The sequence below is a fragment of the Leopardus geoffroyi genome, chromosome D1 (genome assembly GCF_018350155.1).
Source record: "Leopardus geoffroyi isolate Oge1 chromosome D1, O.geoffroyi_Oge1_pat1.0, whole genome shotgun sequence".
NCBI lineage: Eukaryota > Metazoa > Chordata > Mammalia > Carnivora > Felidae > Leopardus > Leopardus geoffroyi.
The window spans coordinates 53,775,799-53,796,033 of NC_059329.1; the positions used below are offsets into that span (position 1 = coordinate 53,775,799).

The 20,235-nt window shown below is 36.6% G+C and overlaps 1 protein-coding gene across 7 annotated transcripts in view; it reads left to right on the forward strand.

Moving 5' to 3' along the window:
• NARS2 (asparaginyl-tRNA synthetase 2, mitochondrial) overlaps positions 1–20,235 on the forward strand; it is a 135,069-nt gene that overhangs the window by 84,992 nt on the left and 29,842 nt on the right. For all 7 annotated transcript variants that reach the window (XM_045483848.1, XM_045483847.1, XM_045483845.1 and 4 more), the window contains 5 exons: positions 4,558–4,690; positions 8,596–8,694; positions 8,803–8,840; positions 18,079–18,145; positions 19,728–19,865. In XM_045483848.1, coding sequence (XP_045339804.1) covers positions 4,558–4,690; positions 8,596–8,694; positions 8,803–8,840; positions 18,079–18,145; positions 19,728–19,865 — 475 coding nt within the window. The remainder of the gene's footprint in view (positions 1–4,557; positions 4,691–8,595; positions 8,695–8,802; positions 8,841–18,078; positions 18,146–19,727; positions 19,866–20,235) is intronic.

Genomic DNA, 20,235 nt, shown 5'->3' on the forward strand with positions numbered 1-20,235 from the left:
ACTTTTGTTATCTTAAACATCAAGTCCAAGCTCGTGGACTTTCCTTATATAGTTTGCCTCTCTCCATAATTTGGCACAAGAATGCTTTTTAGTGCTGAGTGTTTTCTTTCTCTGCTGGTCTCTTCTCACAGCAGTACTGGCCTTTCACCTGGTTTTGTGTCTTATTTTAGAAATGGCCTTGTTGTCAGATCTTGTTTTAAATGTTGGTTAGTCCAAGCCTTGCTGCAAATGTCTTTCATGTCTGTGGAAGACAGAAAAGAAGAAGAAGTCAGCATAAATTAAAATACGAATGATTTCACACGGACCTAGAAACAAAATTGTTGTAAAAGACACTAGAGATTAATGCCAAGCTGCTCCTATCTCCCACTCATGTAAGAATTTGAGACCAGAAAGGCTAAATGACTTGCTAAAGGTTAGGAAATATTGATGAAAATTTATCATTCTTTTTACATGAAGGCAACATATCCTAGTAAGCTATAACTTTAACACATAAAACAAACTATTCATAAGGTAGATAAATATATCAATATAATAAATACAGTACAATACAATAAATATATCAAACTACTCACCCTGATTATCTCTGAGAAGAGTATGGGGGGAGGTGCATTATAAAGTTTTCTTTGTAATTCTCTGGGTCTGTCAGTGTTCAGTTATGAGCATCATTATTTTCATATCGTGATAAAGGCCGTGACCACTAGGATCAGATCTGGATTTGAATCTGGCCTGTACCACTTAAGAGGCTGCGACTCTGTGACTTAAGGGAAAGCTTCTTAACCTCTCTGAAGTTCCATTTCTTAGCTTGAAAAAGAGAAGTAACAATACATACTTTATTGAGTTAACTATAAAGGAGTTAACTGTAAGGTTCTTACAGCTAGTGCGTGGCCCACAAGGAGTACTTCTAACAGCAGCTGCTATCGCTGGTACTACTGCTGCTGTCCCTACTTTTATAAGCGAACACTGGGCACTGGCATAAGATGTTCATTATGGAATGATTAAATGTTCATCTGCTTAAAGACTAGATGCTGAATTAGGCAGTTTTGTAACATAGCTTCCAGATCATTTTAAATTTCTGTTAATTCAGAGGAAGCACATGGCCATCAGTTTTTACTTACCCTATTAGAATAATACTTAACTTGGGGCGCCTGGGTGGCGCAGTCGGTTAAGCGTCCGACTTCAGCCAGGTCACGATCTCGCGGTCCGTGAGTTCGAGCCCCGTGTCGGGCTCTGGGCTGATGGCTCAGAGCCTGGAGCCTGTTTCTGATTCTGTGTCTCCCTCTCTCTCTCTGCCCCTCCCCCGTTCATGCTCTGTCTCTCTCTGTCCCAAAAATAAATAAACGTTGAAAAAAAAAATTAAAAAAAAAAAAAAAAAGAATAATACTTAACTCTTGGGTACCTCAATCAGAGCCTGATCCATATTATAATTAAAATAAGAATCCCTGGCATTCTTCATTATTTTATACTAGAGCGGCTTACCCTACATTGCTAGGGAAAATTATTAACCATCGTTAAACTAAAAATCCCTATTGCTACTCATCTTTGGGCACCCTACATAGAATTGCCATGTGAGAAGCAGATGTCCTTTTGACTGGAACTTGTAGTTCTTCTTATAAACTATTTTCTCTGTAACTAGTATCTTAATACAGATTATATGTGTCTTTTGAAAAACAGTCTCATTGGCTTTCCTTGTATTTCAGGAAGATCACTGATGAAGTCTCAGAAAGAAATGTCATTTCATTTATGTAGATATACTACTGACAACCTACCTAGAGATTGTGTAGTCACAGATTGGAAACCCGGGGCCTTATAATTTTTTAGGTTATTATTTGGAACAGGCCTAGATTGTTTGACACCTTTTAGGTACTGAGTAACAGCCACAGTAAAATATATCTGAGTATTTTTCTGTACATTATTTGTAATGTTACTGTTTGTGAGCATGCTGTACTTTTCCACTTTACAACTGAGGAAGCCTGTCATCATCATTAGTACTCATTCATTCAGCATGAGCACCTGTTTTATCTTACGCACTGGAGATGTAAATATGAATAAAACATGATTCCTGCTCTGGAAAATTTCGTAGTTTATTGCGAGAGAAAGACACATATATAATTGCATTTCAAAGTGATATATTCTGTATAATACACGAACAAAATGTCATAGTCCTATAAAGGAAGGAACAGTAAATTTGGGGATGTATGGTGAGGTTACAAAGAGAAAGTGGCATTTGAGCCAAGTCTTGAAGGGTAGTTGGGAATTTGCTCTTTGGAGAGAGAGGAGCCAGTGATGGTCATTAGAGGCAGGGAACAGCCTAGCAAAGGCCTAAAGACTTGCCTGAGCATGCTGTGTGAGGGGAGTATCTTCAGCATAACCAGAGAAAAGGCTTTGAGAAAGAAAGTGAGTCAAAGTTAGGAGTTTGAATTGTATCATTTAAACAGTAGGGAATCATTGAAGATTTTTAAATTATGGCTGGTATAATCACACATGAGTTTGAGAAGTCATAGTAGCTTGGGGCTGGAGGAAAAAAGACAAGTGGCAGTCACCAGTTAAAAAGTTGTTGTAGTTCGGGGCGCCTGGGTGGCTCAGTCGGTTAGGCATCCAACTCTTGGTTTCGGCTCAGGTCATGATCTCACAGTTGGTGATTTAGAGCCCTGAGTCAAGGTCTGTGCTGACAGCGCACATCCTGCTTGGGATTCTCTCTCTCCTGCTCTCTCTGCCCCTCCCCTGCTTGCACTCTCTCTAAATAAATTAATTAATTTTAAAAAGTTGTAGTTCTCCAGGCAATACATGAGATTTTACACTAGCAGTATCTTTGAAGATTAAAAAAAAAAAAAAAAAAAGTGGGGGCAGGGGCACCTGGGCGGCTCAGTCAGTTAAGCATCCAACTCTTGATTTCAGCTCAGGTCATGATTCTGGGGTCATGTGTTTGAGCCCCTGTCAGGCTCCACACTGAGCAATGGGCGTGCTTGGGATTCTCTCTCTCCCCCTCTGCTCCCTCCCCAACATGCACTCTCTCTCTCTCAAATAAAAAAAATAAAATAAAATAAAATAAAATAAAATATAATATAATATAATATAATAATAAAGGGAGGGGCAGGGAGTCTCTGGATTTGCGAGTTTTCCTAGGTGTAAACAATATGATATGGGAAATGTGGGTAGTGGGAGAGCTGGTTTGGGTGATGAGGTGGAGTAACTGAGATTAATAGAATTGGGGAAAGTGAAAAAGGAGAGGAAGGATTGTTCTTTGTTTTTTGTTTACTCTGGGAGCAGGGCAAGGATTTTCATTTTGCACAACGTAGGGTCAGTGTTTTCAGGAACATTCTAGTAGGCACGTCTGGATCTGAAGTTCAACAGAGAGGTTACCATAGTAATATTTTTGAGTTCTTATTGTTTATTTTTCCATTAAAAACTAAGGTTCTTGGAGGTTAACTGATTATGGTTTCAGGAAGGTGACCAGAACCAAAACATAAATTCCTAAGCTTCTTACCAACTAGGCCTCAACTAAAATAGCCTTTTGAAAGAAAAAATAAATAACTTGATTTCCATTATAATTGTCTTACTGTTTTATTTCCTAGAGTATCTTAAAAAAAAAAAGCCCAATGGGTGTGTGTGTGTGTGTGTGTGTGTGTGTGTGTGTGTGTGTCCATAATCTATTTTCTGCACTGTTTTCTGATCTTAGTGTTGTTTGACTAATGCCAAATGATGAATACTCACGATAATAGCTGAGGAGCCCCAAGTCTCTTGTTTTGTCCTAGCAAAATCTTAAAATTCAAAGATTAGATAGTCCTCAGGAAATATTCAGTATTTCATATATGTTTGATTTAACTCCAGTTGTTGGCCTGATTCCACATGAGGGAGACTCTAAGTGTTAAAGAATGAAAGTGTAGTGTCCACTTTTCTGCAGGAATTGAAAAGTAAGATTTTCCCCCACTATTTGAATTGTTGCGCTATGAACTATTCTCTTGAATACCAGAGAATAAAGTAGACAGTTCTTCAAAATCCGTCCTCACCCCCAAGTTTCAGGGGTCATTCAGCGATCATTGAAACACTTGGGTGGTTGTGAAGGACCTGAGGAGGATTTGAGCAAGACAGATCACCATACATATCAGATACTCTTTTTTCACTTAAAAAAAAAAAATGAGCATACTTTATCCATGTGAAATTCTAGTTTTAACTGTGACTATATAGAATCTCTGTGAAGCTTGTTGGGCTGTGGTATTTTTCCTTTACTTTGTTCTTGATTGCTGCGAAGTGTAGTTGCCTGCTGTTTAAGGCAGCTGCAGTTGAGTGCGCCCAGAAGTGGTTGGTTCTATATTTAGTAAGCCATAGGGTTTGTAAAGCATTTGCAAATTCCTTCGGGATAAAATGGTTTCTATAAATGTAACATTTTTAATGAAACTATTATTATCACCCATTAGAGAAATATAGCAGCTAATATGGGTGGATTTGTGACAAGACAGAGGCACAAAACCTTTTATACTTAAGAGTACACTGAGTGTTTTAAATACTTAAAATTAATAATGTGAATCCTGTTTTTATACTTTTAATCTTGAATTGCAGAGCTTTTACTCAAGTGTTTACCTTTGGTCCAACATTCCGAGCAGAGAATTCTCAGAGCCGGAGACACCTGGCAGAGTTTTATATGGTAGAAGCAGAGATTTCTTTTGTTGAGAGTCTTCAAGATCTCATGCAGGTAGGTGTGCAAGTTTTAAAACAATTTCTGAATAACAGATATCTATGAGATTGAAATGCTTCTGTGTACATCTGTGCATTATAGGTGTTCATGGAGTGAAGAAGATGGAGAACTAAATTTGATAAACATTAAGTGCCTTTAAAGTACAAGAGTCAGACAGATTTAAGTTCATATCCCAGCTCTGCCATTACTTTTGTTTTGATGTTATCTAACCTTGATGATCTTTAGCTTTCTCAACTATAAAATGAGAATAATAGTAACTATTTCATAAGGTTATGGGGAGGAGTAAATGAAATAATGTTTGTATAATGTAAAGCACCTAGTATTGGGCCTGGCATATGGCAGTCTCAGTAAATACTAGCTCTTGTTATTTGTTAGGCAAATAAATAAAACATCCTTATAGTTAGAGAAATGTCTCCATAGCTATATTGGAAAGCATATACAGGAGCCAGCAGAGCTCTATTTGGGAAGAAGAGGGACAAGAGATACGGCCAGAGAGATAGTCAAGAGTCAGATCATGAAAGAAAGACTTTGTAAATGCCATACTAAGTAGTTTGGACTTAAAGGAGAAAGAGTTCTCAGTTGGGAAAAGCCATTGTCTATTATAGTTTAGAAACATCTCTTACGTAACAATTTAATTATTTAGAGGGAGATAAAAATGGGGGTGGGAGCTTTTTTAGGAGGCTGTGGCCATAATCCAGATAGAGCACATAAGCTCTGAAGTTGGATGGACCAGGAATGTTTAGCTCCACCACTTACTTGCTGTGTGACCTTAGACAAAGGAGTTAATTCTCTGAGCCTCAGTTTCCTCATCTGTAAAATGAGAGTAATAGTTCCTACTTTATGTGGTAGTTCAGAGGATTACACAGATAATATATATAAGGCACATAGAATAATAATAGGTCATGGCACTTTGTACCCAGAAATGATTGTTGTTATTATGAATTGTCTCTCCAGTACCACTAATATCTTAGTTTGGATTTGTAAGTTCAGAATGTTTCAACTTTCATCAACTCTCACTTCTATTCATTTTATATCTTTCTACTCTTACCCAGTAAATGGCCCAATTCTACTTAAAACATAAATACCACGTATATCATCAAATAGAACAGACTTACTATTTTATTATCCAGTCCTGGTTGGATTTCCTAGTAAACAAACTATAGAGCAGATTTGGGGGTTGGGATTATTGGGGAATGCTCTGGAGAACAATATCTGTAAGGAAAGGAAGAAAGCTGTATTGGGCAGAGGGAAAAGTTGAACTACAATGCATTTACAGAGGCCTTAGCTAATTCTTTGAGGAACTTTGGAGCTGGAATGTTCATAGTTGTCCCATAGAAAGAAAAGGGGGTGGTGGGCCTTTGTTCTTTCCCTGTCAAACAGTTACCTGACATGGATTAGTCTTGGAAGAGACATATTCTTGCATAAGACAGCACTCTTGGCCTGGCCAGTTCCTGAAGAGGAATCCAACCATGAGACATCAGCAGTTAATATTCCAAGTGGAGAAAAAACTCTTGGTTCTGAAGGGGTGTTTTGACCATACCCCACAGTATCCACTTACCCCTTTAACATCTCCCACTGATTATTCTCGGATCAGTGTTCCCCGGGGGACGTTTTTTGTTGTCTCTCCTAGGAAGTGGATGGAAGAGACGGGTGAGTGGTTGCTACTGGCATCTAGTGGGTAAAGGCTAGGGATGCTGTTCAGCATGCTAAAATGCACAGGTCCCTCCCCCTCAACAAACAATTATCTGGCCAAAAATGGCAATAGTAATGCTGTCAAGTAGCTCTTTTCTAAGTTGTGGGGATTCAGGATCTGAGACTCACGAGTAGGCTTAAAATTCCTTAAGCAGCTTTCAGTCTGAGCGTACCACCCTATTCTGTATTACTCTTTGATTTAGACAGTGAGAGTATTGTAAGCAGTGGGACCACACCCTTTACTCCCTGTTTTTGCCTTGACTCTCTCTGTCTCTCCTGCCCAAACATAGATATCAGAGAAAAGTTCCAAAGACAAAAGTTAGATTAGAATTTATTAAACATGATAATCTTTGCTCTATAATTGTATATTCTGTAACTAAATAATTCTTATTTGGTATTCCACTGAGTGGTACTCAGCACACACTGTTGAATGATTTTTAATTAATTGAAATGCAAGCTTTTCCTTAAAGACAGAAGAAAAATGTGCGTCCCTGAAAATTAATCTTCTGCTTCTCTTAATTTTCTCCCTTTTATAAATTACATTCTGTGGAAATTATTATCTTGATGAAAATATGAAATCAGAGTAACAAAGGATTTTCCCCTCAAGAGGTATAAACAAATAAATATTACTATTTTTGACCCATTGAGTAATATATTTTTAAAAACCTCTGAAAGTTATGCTAACCGTTCAGTTAAGTTTCTGTTTTCTTCAAATATATTTATAGAGCATAGTCTGAAAGTCAAGGTTAGAGAAGGCAATGATTTTCTTCTTCAAATGGAAATTTACTGCTCATGTGAAACACACCAGTTTAACAACCCCAGTGGTCAAAGTCTTCATCTTACAGATAGGTGTATTGTACCCCTCACTAGTACAGGCTTGGTATCCAATCAACCTGTTTTTGTGTGTTCCCCATATGTGCCAGCTTTTGTTAGTGATTGAGGTATATGACCCTTCATAAATAATTCAGTTACTTTGTGATTTCTTTATCTCACTGTTAGATTGAAGGTAATATAGGCTCAAGGGAAAAGATCTTTAGCTTCCTTTTATTCTTCTTTCATCAGGTTTTTCCTTACTCTTCTACAAAAAAAAAAAATATATATATATATATGTGTGTGTGTATATATATATATATATACACACACATATATATATATAGTATATATATATACACACACACACATATATATATATATATATATATATATATATATGCGCCCGCACACACACACACTATATAAAAAATAAATGTATCTGGTTGTCCGTTGGTAATTAAGTATGTTCCTGTATCTGGTCATATTAAGTTAATTCAGTAAATGCTTGTGCCCCACCCTGTGGGTGCCATGATAGGGTGTACCAGAAATGCAAGAGAGGAAGGGAAGATACCTGACTTTGAGGCAGCCTGTACTTAATGAATGTATCTTTCTGAATACAACATTTACAGGGCCTAATAGCTCCCTGACTTCAGACCAAAAATTTTAGTTTTGATTAGAAATATCTTCCATTCCACTTTTTTTCTTCTAACAAGAGTTTCTTCTGTGAGATGTCTGTGGATACTCCTAGTAGAATGAATTCTTACCTACTGATTTGTGTTGTATCATGATTTGTGTTCTTTTTACTGTATGCTTTAGCAAAGCAAAAATCTACGTAGATTTATCTCTCTATATATAAAATCTATATAGGTGTATCTCATTGCTCCTCCAATTTTAAAGTCAACTTTCATTTACCAGTGACTGAATGAAGCACTTCTCAAAGTGTCTTACTGTTCACAACAACTAATGTTTGTTGTATGCTTCTCTGAACCAGGTACTAAAGCTAAGTCTTACACATGGATTATCTCATTTAATTATCATAACAATCCTGTGAACTAGGTACCGTCATTGTCATGATTCTACAGTGAGCATATTGCAGTTTAGAGAGATGTCAGTTTTGGCTGTTCGTTTAACATCCTGCTTCAATACTAAGTATTGAAACCATGAACAGAAGAGTCATACAGTTTTCTTTCTTTTTTTTTTTTTACCCACTCTGAGAAGAAGTTGCACTGCCTCCCCAAAGCAATCTGGAAAACTGAACTAACTTGGTATAGTACATTCAGGGATTAAGAAGCCTAATGGATTGATAGCCGCTAAAACCTGGAGATCAGTCCGCACCCTAAACAGGTTTTCATATAAAGTAGCCTACTTGTCAGGCAATTCTATGTCATTTCTCTTAGGTTATGGAGGGGCTCTTCAAGACTGCAACAATGATGGTTCTTTCAAACTGTACTGAAGATGTTGAACTCTGTCACAAATTCATAGCTCCTGGTCAAAAGGTAATTAGTTTTGTGGATAAAGTCCAATCCATCTACTCTTTAAGTATATTAATTACATATAATAAATATAATTGCATTTAATAATTTTTTTTCTCTTTTCTTACCAAGGACAGATTAGAACATATGCTAAAAAACAACTTTTTAATGTAAGTAATTATACTTTCTCTGAACTTTGTTTACACTTTATCACAGTATATATTGCACTCCATTAAATTTTTATATATATATATCTCCTTATCACAAGGAAGGCCCAGGTTTTAAATGTTTTTATAGCTCTTATGTATGGTTCCTAGGTGATAATGTTTCATGAATAAATAAATGAATAAATCATAGCAAGATAAATGAACAGAGTAATTATTAATTGTATTAATGCAATTCAAACTAATACTGACTTTAGTAATCAAAATTTGGCTCAATTAAAAAGCTTTTATTTTAATTCCCGTATAATTAACATAGGGTATTGTATCAGGTTCAGGTGATACAATGTGATTCAACAATTATATATGTTATTCATTGCTTATCATGATAAGTGTATTTTTAATCCCCATCACCTCCCCACCTCCCCTCTGGTAGCCCTCCGTTTGTTCTCTATAGTTAAGAGTCTGGGGGATTTTTTGGTTCGTCTGTTTTTTTCTTTGTTTGTTTTGTTTCTTAAGTCCTACATATAAGTGAAATCATATGGCATTTGTCTTTCTCTGACTGACTTAATTCTGTTAGCATTATACTCTCCAGATTCATCCATGTTGTTGTGAATGGTAAGATTTTGTTCCTTTTTTATGGCTGAGTAATATTCCATCGTGTACATATTGATACCACATCTTCTTTATCCATTCATCTATCAGTGGATACGCTTCCATAATTTGGCTGTTGTAAATAGTGGTGCAATAAACATAAGCACGCATACATTTTTTTCAAATGAGTGTTTTTTAATTTTTTGGGTAAATACCCAGTAGTGGAATTGCTGGATCATATGGTAGTTCTATTTTTAATTTTTTGAGCAACCTCCATACTGTTTCCCACAGTGGCTGCACCAGTTGCATTCCCACCAATAGTGCACGAGGGTTCCTTTCTCTCCACGTCTTTGCCAACACTTGTTTCATGTTTTGTTGATTTTAGCCTTTCTGACTGGTGTGAGGTGATACCTCATTGTGGCTTTAATTTACATTTCTCTGATTATGAGTGATGTTGAGCATCTTTTCATGTATCTGTTGGCCATCTGTCTATATCTTCTTTGGAGAAATGTCTGTGTCTTCTGCCCATTTTTTAATTGGACTATTTGTTTTTTGGGTGTTGAGTTATATCAGTTTTTTATATATTATTAATACTAACCCTTTATTGGCTATGCCATTTGCTGATGTCTTCTTCTGTTCAATAGGTTATCCTTTAATTTTGTCGATTGTTTCCTTTGCTGTGCCAAAGCTTTTTATTTTAGTGTAGTCCCCGTAGTTTATTTTGGCCTTTGTTTCCCTTGCCCCAGGAGACATATCTAAAAAAGTGTTGCTGTGGTTGAGGTCAGAGAAATTACTGCCTGTGCTCTCCTCTAGGAGTTTATAGTTTCAGGTCTCACATTTAGGTTCTTAATCTATTTTGAGTTTATTTTTGTGTATGGTGTAAGAATGTGGTCCAGTTTTATTCTTTTGCATGTAGGTGTCCACTTTTCCCAACACCATTTGTTGAAGAGACTGCCTTTTTCCCATTGGATATTCTTGCCTCCTTGCCAAAGATTATTTGACCATGCAATTGTATTTATTTCTGGGCTCTTTATCTGTTCCATTGATCTGTGTGTCTCTTTTTGTGCCAGTACTATACATTTTGATTACTGCTTTGTAGTACCTCTTGAAATCTAGGATTGTGATACCTCCGGTTTTGTTCATCTTTTTCAAGATTGCTTTGGCTATTTGGGGTCTTTTGTGGTTCTATACAAGTTTTAGAATTGTTTGTTCTAGTTCTGTAAAAAATACTATTGGTATTTTGATAGGGATTGCATTAAAATTGTAGATTACTTTGGATAGTATGGACATTTTAACAGTATTTGTTTTTTCCAATCCATGAGCGTGGAATATCTTTCCATTTGTGTCATCTAAAAAACCAACTTATAAAATACATACATGTAATGTCTGCCTATCACTTTTACTGTTTCAGTCTTTTTTTTTTTTAATTTACCTTCAATTGCTCTAATCTGATAATATATTCTAAACCTGGTTTTTTGGTGACTTTTTTGAATCTAAAGATCTGTGTTTTAAGTATAACACATACATTTTTTCTTCATTCCCACTATCCTATACAAGTAGTACTTGATATCAGACTGTTAATTCCACTAACCGTACTAATCAGATAAGTTGTTCCATTTTACAGTTTATTATAAAACAAACACATACTTGATATGGGAAAAGAACAATAAGCAATCTCTCCATAAATAATACAAATCATTGATATAAGTCTTAGTATTCGGTGTATTTAGTGTGTATAGGAGTTAAGTTTGGTACTCAGAAGACTAGAAAATTGTTTCTGAACGTAAGTTGGTATCATTCTTCACTTGCTATCATTAGGTTTAGGAAGTTTCTGTTCTGAGAGAATAAAGAATTCAGCCTGTCCTGGAGAATGGTAATAAGAAAAACTTGGCATACTTGACTGAGCTGAGAATTTCAGATATCAGTGTAGACCTTCAGGCTACAAGTTAAAAGTGATGAGTCGTTGAGCCTGAATAAATAGCAAAACAACAGATGTAAGATCAGAAAAAGAGGAAATAGGAGCCCTATGATAGAGAATCGAAAGGCAGTGGAGTACAACTGAAAGCTTTTGAGGTTTTTTTTTTTCTTTCACTTAAGTGTATATGGAGTATGTTAACTAACTGGAATTTAAATGAAAACTTGAAAAGAGGAAAAAACAGTGTATATTGAATACTCACAATGTGCCAGGCTTGTTCTAAAATCTAAAACAACTGTTTTAAAGCAGCAAACAAAGCAGATAAAATTCCCTTCCTTCATTGAGCTTACATTTCTGGGGAGGAAATAAGAAACAAGAAACAAGATAAATAAGTAAAACATACAGTCTGTGAGAATGAATAATACTAAGGGAGAAGAAACCCAGAGAAGAGAGAGAAGATAAGACAAAAAGAGTGAAGAGGTAGAAGTTTTACTTAGTGTGACAGAGAAGATCTCACTGAGATGATTTTTGAGTAAAGAGTTAAAGAAACTAAGAGAACTAGCTATATGGATATGTGGAAAAAGAATATTCTAGACAGAGGGAATAGCAAGTACAAAGGCCCTGAGGTTGGGCCATACCTGGTTTGTTCAAGTAATAGTGAGGAGTGGGTAAGGGAAAAGGATAGTAGAAGACAAGGAAAGGTGGTGGGAGGTGGAAAATCATGTATAGCTTTTTAGGTCACTGTGAAGAGTTTGGGTTTTTGCTTGAGTAAGGTAAGGAAACCATTGAAAAGTTCTGTGCAGGACTGATAAGATCTGAATTGGATTTAATAGGATCACTCTGGCTACTGGGTGAGAACAGACTTCAGGGTGAGAGCCAGCACAAGAGTGAGAGCAGAAAACCAACCAGAAGATTATTAGAGTCATCTGAATGAGAGTACATGATGATTTAGACCATGTATTAGATTTATACAGAGAAACAAAACCGACATGATGTGTATATGTAAATATTTATTTTTAAGGAATCATCTCCTACAGTGTGGATCCTTGAGGAGTTCAAAATTTGATAGAGTAGTTCAGCAGGCTAGAGTCTCAGGGAAGAGTTACAGCTGGGAGTCCAAAGGCATTCTGCTGGCAGAATTCCCTCTTTCTTGGGAGAGACCAGTCTTTGTCCTATTAAAGCCTTCAACTAATTGGATGTGGCCCACACTGTGGAGAGTACTCTGCTTTACTCAGAGCCCACTGATTTAAATGTTAATCTCACCCAAAAACACCTTCACAGAAACATCCTGAATAATGTTTGAGCAAATATCTGCATACCATTGCCCAGCCAAGTTGACACATAAAATAACCATCACCGGCCAGGATGGTAGCAGTGGAGATAGTTTTTCTATTCTGGATATATTTTAAAGATAGAGCAAACAGGATGTGCTGAGAATATTCAGGAGAGAGAAGATAAGTCAAGAGTGACTTCAAACCTTTTGTCTTATACAGCTATAAAAATGGAGTTGCCGTTAACTGAGATTCGGAAAGTGGTATCCCCCTTGGGGGAAGTTGGGAGGAGGTATCAGGATCATCATCATCAGGTGTCCTGTTAAGGCTGAGATTCTTTTCAGGTAGATGTTGGGTAGGCAGTTTCAGTGTTCAGATCTGGAGCTTACAGAAGACTTCTGAACATTGCATATTGATAAAAGTAGTAAGTAAGCAGGCAGGAAAGAATTAATTTGGGCATCCGAAGGATCTGTGCTGGGGAGAGAAAACCAGAGAGAACATCTTATCTAGTGAATAAGACCTAAGATGGGAAAAAAATATCCACCTTTTATTGACTATTTGCTATGTGCCAGGTAGTGATACACTTTACATACACCAGTAGTTCATTGTATCTTCACAACAACTCTGTGAATAGTTGTTACTGCCATTCTGTAGATGAAGAATCAACTCAGATTAGGCAAATAAAACATGAAATGGGGATTCAAACTCACTCGTCTGATTTCAAAGCTCATGCTTTCAACCACTATGCTTCATGTTATTCAAAAGGGCACTGGAATTAATGCTAGAGTAGCTGTAGCTCCTTGCTGTCCTTATGACCGTCACATATCACTTAACTTGTGCTTTGGAGTCCAGGTCTGTAAAATACTGAGGTTGGGAAATGACCTCGTGGGCTATGTCCCATCAATCATTGCCGGCATCATCATCCATTCCACAGCACAAATCATGGTTGTGGTTTAAATGTATACCTGTGATGATTTGTTTAGTGTTTTCACCTCCATATAGTAGGGAGCTTGTTGATTTTGTTTACTGTTACAACACCCCCCGTGCTTAGTACCTCTAACAGGAACTCGGTAAATATTTATTGAATAATGGAATGAATGAGTAAATCAAATTTGAGCGACCATGGGTTTGAGAGTATTCTTTAGGCTAGGTCCTCTCCCTGAGGTTTCCTGTTAACATGTATCACTGTTTACTCTGGGCAGTGAATGCAATGAGCTATGGCTTAGAGGACCTGGATTCTAATTCTGGCTATACTTGTTATCAGCCATTAGTCAGTGGGTTAGTATTTTTCAACACATATTTATTGGCTACCTGCTATGAGTTAGGCACTATGCTAGTCATTAACAATTCAGTAGTGAATACAGGCAAGGATTGTTCCTTTCATGGAATTTAAAATCTAGAGCAAAAGATGAATAGTTAACTATTTGAATGAATGATTATTTAATTACAACTATGACCTTGGTTAATAGTAAATCTTTAATCATTTTGAACCTCAGTTTCCTCTTCTATAAAGTAATAACTTGTCAGTGCACCTGGGTGGCTCAGTCACTTGAGCATCCAACTCTTGGTTTTCAGCTCAGGTCATGATCTCACAGTTCTCGGGTTCGAGCCCCACCTCAGGCTCCGTGCTAACCGTGCGGGGCCTGCTTGAGATTCTCTTTCTCCTTCTCTCTCTGCTCCTCCCCCACTTACATTCTCTTTCTCAAAATAAATAAACTTGAAAAAAAGTAATAACTTGTCTATCATACTGTTTAAAGGATCTAATGACCATACTGCTTAAACAGTGTGCCAGGCTAGATAACTTAAATAAAACTCCTGCTACAAGACATCTAAAAATGCTTGTTAAAAATTATAAAAAAATTTTTTAAATACACTATTGAATTCACTGGAAAGTAAGAGGAAGTTCCAGGAGCTAGAAATGAAGAGGGAACTACCAGAGGGGTATACATAAATGACATAACGTAGAGTTTTCTCAAGGTGTGGAGTATATGCTAAATGGAAGGGGTGTTGCTAGCTTTTGAAACCAAAGATTTTAACAGCCATAGAGGACATGAGAGTAGACCTAAGCATGATGAACTAGAATTGAGACACTCCCCAAAGTATACATACACATGCACACACACGCACACACAGAAGATACCATGTGACTTGTGTTCTTATGCATAAACAGATTTCATTGTATTCTTGGCTACTTGTTAGGATTGTTTTTTATGAAGATATATTATTTAAAGGTCTTGTGTAGTAATTGAATTTAGCCTTTACCAAGCAGAAATAGAATTCATTTATTTTTTTCTTCTTTATAGCATTAAGGTTTTTTTTAAAAATAGAGTACTTACCTTCTTTTGCTCTTCGTTTATCTGTGAATTTGAGTCAAAGAATGCAAATAATTTTCTCTTAGCAGTTTTACTCCAACAGCTTCAGAATAATTTTCTTCTTTCAACAATAAAAAATTTAAATATGAAGGTAGTTTGATACTGCATCATGCAATATCAGCGTCTGTTCTTCCTTCCTCAAAGTACTTTAGAAATAGCTTCTGGGAAAAAGAACTATTATTCTCTGTGCGTACAAAAAAAAAATTTACTAGAGAGAGAGTTGATAAAGGCCACTAAGGATATCCAGTGTCAGAACTGTAATTTGAACTCAAAAGCTGTGCTTCAACTTAGGGTGTAGGGGGAGTGGGGCAGAAGATCCAGAATAACAAGAGATACTTACACAGAGAGTCATTTTCTTAAAATAATGTAGCAGTAACATATCACTGGCACAAAATCCTGGTGCTTCCCACTTAGCTCTTATATTTGTCAGTATAAGGAGTAGATCATCTCAAGCAATTGATGGAAAAGAACAATAGAATGTCTAAGCAGGAAAGAATTATAGACATTGTAGTCCAATACCCTTATTTTACAAGTAGGAATATTTAATTTTTTTTTTTTACTGGTTGTATAAAACATTACAGAAATTTATAAAATGTTTGCCTTAAGGTAAAGTGATTTACATAGTACCCAATAAGTGGTAGAGTCAGAGGGAGAACTCAGAGCCCATTGTGTTTGTTTTGATTGAGCATAATTAAACTCCCAAGTGTTCTAGGCATTATCTTAGTAGTTAAAAGCTTAGGCTCTGGAGTCAGCACATCAGGTTTACTATTTATTTGTGTGAGTGATTTTTGGCAACTTACTGTCCCCTCTAACCTTCTATTCCCCTTCTGTAAAATACTCATTTAAAAATTATTACTACCATCAACACCATCGCCATTGTTACCTTAGAAATAACTTGTTATGTAATACTAGATTTTAATTTGAATACATTTTTCATCTTGGAAAAATCATCAAAACAGCTTTGGAAGCTTCATTTGTGCTATATACATAACTCTTTCCAATTAGTTATTAGAGGTATGAACTTCATTTTTCCCTCAGTGAATAAGTTTGTGTTAAGTGAGTTACTTTTTGAACTCAAAGTCCTTCAGAAAATTTGTAGATCTTAGGGTTTTGTTTGGTTTGTTTTGGGGTTTGGGTGGAGGTTTTTTTGATGTTTTATTGTAGATTTTTGTTTTTAATCATCCAAAGTACTGTTGCAAATGGCATAGGGAAACTGACATTTTTGTTTACTACTAATAGGCATAAATTGGTAGAACACTATAAAAGGGAAGCAGAATCTTTGGCAGTCTCAAAATATATAAAAACTGTAAATGTAAATACACATTGATCCAACAATTCTATTTTTTCCATATTCAAAATTAATATGGAATTAATGTAGAAGCATTTGTAATTGATGTATGTAGTCATGATTTCTAATAGTAAAAGATAGAAACAGCTGAAATGTCCATCAGTAGGTTAGTAGTTAAACTAATTAGGGTACAGCCACAAAATGGAATATTATGTAATAATTCAAAAAAATGAAGAAACTCTTTATATACTGATATGGAAAGATCTGCATGGCATATGATTGGAAAACAAGTGTATATGGCAGGTATACTGTGGCTGTCATCTGTTAAACAAGATTGTATATTAATATTTGCTAATAGGTGTATAAAACTCTGTGGAAGGATACACAAGAAACCAATAACAGTGTTTGTATGTCAGGAGTGGAGCCAGGTAGCTATGAGACAGGAGATGTACGCTCTTTTAAACATAGTGATTTTTTTTTTTTACTATGTTCATATATTACCTACTAAGTTAAATTAAAACAAATGCTTGGCTTGACTTGCTTTAGACATGAGAGTTTCTTACTGAGATAACTAATGGTATTTTTCCTAATCAGTCTTACAACCCTGAGCATGTATTACAAAGCCCTGACTATGGCCTGAAAGACTCCATAAGATCTGACCTCTGACTGTCTCTCCTATCTAATTTCCTGACATTCCTCCCCTTGTTCACTATGCTACAGGCACACTGACCTTTTTGTTCCTTGAATGAGCCAAACTGTTCCTTCACTTCAGGCCTTTGTACTTACTGTTCCTTTTGCCTGGAATACTTCCCCTCAGATATTTGTATGGTTCATTTCCTTATGTCATGCAGGTCCCCAGCTCAGTGAGACTTTTCTTGGCCATCTTATTTAAAATAGCACCCCCAAGAGGTGCCTGGGTGGCTCAGTCAGTTAAGCGTCCAACTTTGGGTCAGGTCATGACCTCAACAGTTCGTGAGTTCAAGCCCCGCGTGGGGCCCTGTGCTGACAGCCCAGAGCCTGGAGCCTGCTTCCAATTCTGTGTCTCCCTCTCTCTGCCCCTTCCCTGCTCATACTCTGTGTGTGTGTGTCTCTCTCTCAAAAATACATAACATTAAAAAAAAAATTGTTTAATAAAATAGCGTCCCCAAACATCCTTTGTCTTCTCACCTTGCTTTATTTTTCTTCACAGCTCCAATAGCACCCTGACATGATATTCTTTATGTTTATCTTTCTTCCCACCCACCATCCCCATCACACACCACACATCACACCACACACACACACACACACACACACACACACACACACACGAATATCTGCTCCATAAAGGCTTTGTTTTTATTTACTATTTCTCCAGTGCCTAGAATAATGCCTAGCACATAGTAGGTGCTCAATAAATGTATATTGTATTAATGAATGATGACTTTATGGAAAGACTTTTGCTCTTTCAACCTCAATATTTCATACCTTTTATTAGGGCGTTGGCATAGCATGAATTCAGAGAAAATCTTTACTTGCTTAAGTGACTAGTTCCTCTGTGTACACTACAAGTAGATCAGGAATAGGATTATTGAATGGCTGTTTCTCTTCATACTGATCAGACTCTTATACGATTAGATCAGCCTTAATTTCTGATTACTCAGTGATGATTTGTTTTTAATCATTCTTGATTACTCAATAACCACTTGGTACTCATTTGTGACCTCAAAGATTATATGGGAATAGGCCTTTTGTGGTTTTCAGATGGACTAATTAACAACATACCATTGCATTGACTTTTCTCTGCTTTTATCCTGTTCCTTTCCAGCATTTCTTATACTGAAGCAGTAGAGATCTTAAAGCAGGCATCTCAGAACTTCACCTTCACCCCAGAGGTAGTATTTTTATTTACATTTATATTAATACTTATATGTATCTTCCCCTGCTCTTGTCCTTAGCATCTGTCATTAACAATGCTGACGTGTGGCTCAGTCGGTAGAGCATTCAACCCTTAATCTCAGGGTCGTGAGTTCAAACCCCATGTTGGGAGTAGAGCTTACCTTAAAAAAAAAAAAAAAAAAAAAGAATCCTTTAAAATAATCTTATTTCGGGGCGCCTGGGTGGCGCAGTCGGTTAAGCGTCCGACTTCAGCCAGGTCACGATCTCGCGGTCCGTGAGTTCGAGCCCCGCGTCGGGCTCTGGGCTGATGGCTCAGAGCCTGGAGCCTGTTTCCGATTCTGTGTCTCCCTCTCTCTCTGCCCCTCCCCCGTTCATGCTCTGTCTCACTCCCAAAAATGGATAAACGTTGAAAAAAAAAAAAAAAAAAAAAATTTTAAAAAAAAAATAAAAAAAAAAAAATAATCTTATTTCTCTTATTAGCAGTGTTTAGTATTTGCTTATCTTTAGATTGGCCTTTTTTTGATGTTTGCTTAACTTGTTGAAAGTTAGAATAAATAATAATTTTGAAGTAGAATCCTATCCTTTATAATAGTCATGACTAAAGGGTTATAAAGAAGTTTCCCAAGTTTAGGAAGGTGAAAATCCTTTAAGGGAATGGTAACATATTCAGAGAGGTCACATGACTTATCAGTGGGCATGCACATAATGTTAGAGGCGAGTCTCCTTGTTCCTATGTCAGAGCTTCTTCTCTATAATTAAGGTATTGGCAGACAGTAGGAATAATATAATGTTAAGAATTTCTATAATGACTCTATCTTCAAACTATTCCATATACTGTTCCTATCCCCAGTTCAGTCAGATCCTCTTATGAGTTATAATAGTTACGCCTGTTATATTTATAATCAGTTAATTTGTATAATTTTTTATTTAATATTTGTCTCCCACCCTGGAAGCTTCATGAAGTTGGGGATTCTGTTTTTCTCACCACTATGTTCAGTATCTAGCTAGCATGGTACCCGGGATTTAATAGGCACATTAGTATTTGTTGAATGAATAGATAAACAGTGTTTTTAAATATTCATCAGAACATCTGATATATGAATTGACTCTTTTATTTAAAAAAAATTCACTGAGAGAAGCCATCTAGCCAGAGATAGACTGAATATTAGGAATATTATCTTTCATCATTTAATTTCCTGTGACTTAGGAACAGTAACCATAGAAGAAGCTGTAGGCGATATTAATAAAAGCCATGATTTTGAAGTCCGTTTTTACACACTGTGGGAAGTGTACTTTATTTTCTTGCAGATGCAATTCATCTGCTAAATGCCGCTCCCCAAGATGGGGGACAGAAAGCATAGTGTTTATCTACTGGTTTCAGTTTTCATCTCTCCAGGCCTTCGGATGTTCTCATAACACACCTCTCTGTTTCACTTATCTGTGTAACCTCAGCAGACAGCTCCACACATCACTGATACACAGAGGAAGCCCTTGGAACTGATGCAGGTTATTTTCGGGTACTGCATTGTGTTTTCAGCTTTGTCTTCTCCTTTGATAACTTCTTTTTTCTCACTACAGTGGGGTGTTGATCTACATACTGAACATGAAAAGTACCTGGTGAAACACTGTGGCAACATACCAGTCTTCGTCATTAATTATCCATTAGCACTCAAGCCTTTCTACATGAGGGATAATGAAGATGGCCCTCAGCACACAGTAAGAAAGATCACTAAGTCAATCTGGGTTGGTCATCTCAGAGTCTGGGCTTTTCCCTTGATTTAATTTCATTTATCTTTTGGCATATTTTACAAAATTATATCCATCACTTGACATGTCTTAAAGTAATAAAATTTCTCAAAGCACCTCTAAAAAAAAGTGTTCCTACAGAAGATCTCAGTGTTCTATAAACATATTTCCTCCTCTCTGTCGCATTATGTCCTTCTTAGTTTAGCAGATGCAAATGTAAATGTGTTTTTTGTTTTCTTTTGTTTTTTTAAGTAATTGAGAGGAAGTGGCCCAGAGCAGTGTTGAACAGTGGCAGGTCTACTGTCACGTAAAATACCAATAAGGAGACTGAGGGGCGGAG